The sequence below is a fragment of the Austrofundulus limnaeus genome, unplaced genomic scaffold (assembly GCF_001266775.1).
Source record: "Austrofundulus limnaeus strain Quisiro unplaced genomic scaffold, Austrofundulus_limnaeus-1.0 Scaffold100, whole genome shotgun sequence".
Taxonomy (NCBI): Eukaryota; Metazoa; Chordata; class Actinopteri; order Cyprinodontiformes; family Rivulidae; genus Austrofundulus; species Austrofundulus limnaeus.
In genome coordinates, this window is record NW_013952502.1 from 850,902 (window position 1) to 855,156 (window position 4,255).

Genomic DNA, 4,255 nt, shown 5'->3' on the forward strand with positions numbered 1-4,255 from the left:
CATTAAATTCCAGTGAAATATATTTATGTTTGTGGTTGTAATGTGACAAAATATGGAAAAGTTCAAGGGGTATGAATACTTTTGCAAACCACTGTATTTTCTTGCCTTGTATTTTTTTTTATAAGAAGTCACATTGAAATAAATTTGGATGCAAAATCAACAGAATTTGACACAAACCATATGAATGATGTTTATTTATGTAGTATTCTCCGTTAAAAATGACAATCAAATTATTGCTTTTAATTGTTCAAACAAACCCTTCCTTGAATCCTTGGTGTTGTGGTAGAAGTTTTACCTGTTCAGCAGGCCTTTTACATTGCGTCTAAGTTTTTCCAGCTCAGCTTTGCGTTTATCATCACCAGTGTTGCGCAGGTGAGGCGGCACATACTTGCCGGATGTTGTGGCAACCTTAACATCAGAAAAAAAAAATAGATCAATAGCACAAGACGTCAACGTAACCATTACAATTCAGAGAGGTTTTAACTATGTGAACTTACAGCTTCTGTATTTACATCAGGACCATCAGCTTCTTTATCCATTTCCTTCTCGCTGTCATCGTCTGGATCAGCATCGTTGCTGTTCTTCAGATCATTGCCATCATCCATTTCTTCTTCTTCCTCCTCGTCATCAACCCCACTTTCCTCCTCTTCATCATCATCATCATCATCATCATCATCATCATCAACAACCCCACTTTCCTCCTCCTCCTCCTCCTCCTCATCATCATCATCAACAACCTCACTTTCCTCCTCATCATCGCTGCCTGCACTCTCCATTTCATCGTCAGCTTTTTCATCTTCCTCCGACACCTGAGAATCATCTTCATCAAGTTTTTCAAAGTTCTCTTTGGCCACGTCATAATCATYATCTTCGTCACCGTCATGCATTCCCACTGCTGTGGAGCCGGAGTCCAGCACACCCAGGATGTAATCAAGTCCATCAGTCACAAAAGACTGTGGGAGACTCTTTTTGTTTTTCCTTTTATTAAATCCGAGGAATCGCTCGAGCTTCTTTATCTCCCTGTCTTCTTGCTCATTAGCCTCCAGTAAAGCCATTTTTCTTGACTCTTGAAGCTTGTTAACTTTCTTGCCTTTCTTTGAGGATGGTTTGGATGGAGATGAGTCTGATTTCTCTGTTGGAATTTGGTTTTTTGATTGTGTTATACTTACTTCCTTTGCTGCCTTTTCAATGTTTTTTTGTGGTTGCTTTTTAGCTTTGACTTTTTTGGATTTTTCATCATCACCAGGGGCTAAACAGACATTCGTTTTTCCCTCGTAATGACTTTTCATCTTGGCTTTTTTCAGTTTTCTCTTCTCTCTGCGCAGTTCTTTTCTACTCTTCTTCTTGACAAATCTAAATCGGTCACTCTCTGCATCTTCCGCACGACTTTTACCTTGAACAAACTCGTCCACTGCCACCATGTACTTTTGTAAGACCGCATTCCTTTTCTTCTTTTTGGTGTTTTGTTTCTTTTTCTCTTTCATTTCAACAAATAGCTGAACAAAGTTAGCTTGACAGCGTTAACTTTGACAGGTGGGAAATCTTTCGGAAAGCCAAAACTGCTGCACGGGTTGGAAAATGACTGAAATAATTAGCACAAAAACGAAATTTTTTTTTCTTATTTAGATCTAATAAATACACGAAATTGCACATGTACCCCAGAAAAGATAGAATTGTTGTTATGATCCAAAAACATGTGACATTTTTCCAACAGGGTACGCAGCAAACTGGACGCACAAAGATGACGTATTTATTTTGGGCGTTTTTTTTCGACGTACGTTAGGTTTACTCGTTTTAATTTACCGGCGCATGACTCGTCTTAAAGTAATAGACAGGTGAAGGGGGGAGCATGGTTCAGAATCACGTGGACAAACCTGTCATCGTGATTTACATTTGTGACATTAACATATTTATGCAATTCATGACTACTTGTTACAGCACGACACCTGTCTCTCTTCAGGCCTATCCGTTGTAAATGGTGCACACCCCCCCCCCCCACACACACACACACACACTCTTTGCGCTGTTACTTGAGCCGTTGTGTAAATGGGGCGTATCCTTTGACAAAGCCCATCATTAAACCAGTCAAAACATTTTTTTACGGAGAGAGCAGAGGAGTTGAAGTTTTGGCTGTTGTTGCCTGCCGTCCAAGCTAGAATGTAGAGAGACTGTAGCTTTTTGCATTTGCAATATGAAGAATGGAAGAAGACGATGTTACTATCAGGGAACAGAATTTTCACAGCCAAGTTCGGGAGTACATCGTAAGTAACGGAATTAGCTCGCTAACACACTCGGCTACACATCAACAGAAGCTAGCATTAGCTTTGGTAGGCAGTTTGATTCAATAGGCTTTATTAAGCGCATTGCTCTTTCTTTGAGTGCTTGCTAAAATATTGCAGTGATTTGATTTGAAAGACATGTGATTTTAAACGAAACACATTATAAAAACGTTACTAAACGCGAGTTTCTGTAGAGGTTAGCTGCTGCTAGCTAGTTAGCATACCAAGGCAACTTAGTTTTAAAGATGTATTGTTGTATACTTCTGAGCAAGACGCTTGTCTTCTAAGTCATTACTTAAACATGCTTTAGTCTCAGATAATATAATTTTTTTATAACACATTCCTAGACTTCAAAATTTATGCAAATTGGTACTGGGGAAAAATATATAAAAGAAAGCAGTGATAAGTGGAAGTTAAAACCAGAGTTAGATGTAAGAGAGTAATTTATTTTCCTACTATCTAATATGTTGATATTTAATTTAAATGCATTACTAGCCAATGCTAATAACGTTATATCATGAAAATAAATCCTATATTGATTTTTTTAAACAGTATTGATACAACATATTAACTCTTAACATTTTTTGTACACTTTTGTATATTATTAGAGGTTAAAGATTTGTGAAAACAAGAAAAAAAATCCTGGTTTTATCATTTGATAAATTGTTATGTTCTAGTAAACACCTTTTACCTGATCTACATTTTGTCTTATGTATTGTTTTGCATCAACAATATTAATATACTTTTTCTTTCATGTTAGGCATTAATCTGACAAACATCTTGTTTTATAAGCTATCAAATGTTTCTGCAGCAGGCAAGGTCAACATTCCAGCTTTAACTTGTACATGTTGTCCTGAGCATGTCTGTACATCTACTTCTCAGTATCTCATATCAACATGCCCTTAGCTAATCAAGCTGCATGGTGCTGTGATGTCACAGTGTATCATTTAGCCGTAGTGTTTTGGTGAGCCAGCAAAATATCATGGAGCTGGTATATTTGTTGTTACTTGTGCTAATTTTGTAGTTCAGGTTACTCAGGGTTAGGTTTAAAGTTGGTATACATGACTTGATGACAAGRTGATTATTTTCTAATGAAGCCAGCTCGGGAAATATTTTTTCCCCACATTGGACTCAGCTTAATTTCTAATAAGAATGTCAAGGCTGTGTTTACAAGGAAGGAATACATAATCAAGTCATTGTGAAAAATTGTGCCAAGRCAACACAAGTGTCACAAGGGTGTTACGTCCACTTATTCAATTTCCTCACCACATTCAAATAAGGCTGTGACAGAATTTCACTTGTTTTTCCCAACAAAGATTTTGCGGCCATTTTGAACAAAACTGTTGAGTTTTAAGTCCTTGTTATTACCACCTGTGCAACTGTATTTTCAGAATTTTTAGAAACAAATTGCTGTTGTGAGAAAGTCCTTGATATACAGACTGCGCTTGATTCTAAGTTGTTTTGGATTTTGTTCTATAAAGCTTCTGTCTGTACGACCACAGGGACTGTTGTGTCTTACTCACATATTGGCCTAAATGATTTGTCAGTTTGTTTGAAACCTATACAGTCTGGCTGGGTCATTGCGACTTGACAAGCATGATTTGTGCTGTGTTGACAACATTAGTTATATCCTGGTCAGTGTCCCAGTTGGAGATGGGAATGTGGAATATGATCATTCTGTAATACTACCCATCTTGTTTAAAGCCTATGGTAACCAAATTTGCTCAGATGGATAGTAAAAAAAAACAAACACTGATGCTGTAGGAAATTGCCTTTTATCCAAACACAGAATCAAATAAATGATCGTAGGTGTGCACACTGCCAAATTAAATTTATTGTAAATAATGCAAGACACAAAYGAGCAATAATTAGTAAAACAATACAGAATAAGTGAATATTAGATTTAAAATAAATTAATTAAATAAATGATAGTGAATGTTAGACATTGGGAAATTGTAGAAACACCACATTAATAT

The 4,255-nt window shown here is 36.7% G+C and overlaps 2 protein-coding genes across 2 annotated transcripts in view; one reads left to right on the forward strand and one right to left on the reverse strand.

The window, feature by feature from the left end:
• Window positions 1-1,733, reverse strand: part of nom1 (nucleolar protein with MIF4G domain 1) — a 10,952-nt gene extending 9,219 nt beyond the window's left edge. Inside the window, 2 exon segments of the mRNA XM_014013346.1 lie at window positions 172-408; window positions 498-1,733. Coding sequence (XP_013868800.1) covers window positions 172-408; window positions 498-1,484 — 1,224 coding nt within the window. The 5' untranslated portion in view covers window positions 1,485-1,733.
• A 343-nt stretch (window positions 1,734-2,076) lies between these two features.
• The window catches only part of lmbr1 (limb development membrane protein 1), a 38,943-nt gene continuing 36,764 nt past the window's right edge, over window positions 2,077-4,255 (forward strand). Inside the window, exon 1 of the mRNA XM_014013347.1 lies at window positions 2,077-2,261. Coding sequence (XP_013868801.1) covers window positions 2,199-2,261 — 63 coding nt within the window. The 5' untranslated portion in view covers window positions 2,077-2,198. The remainder of the gene's footprint in view (window positions 2,262-4,255) is intronic.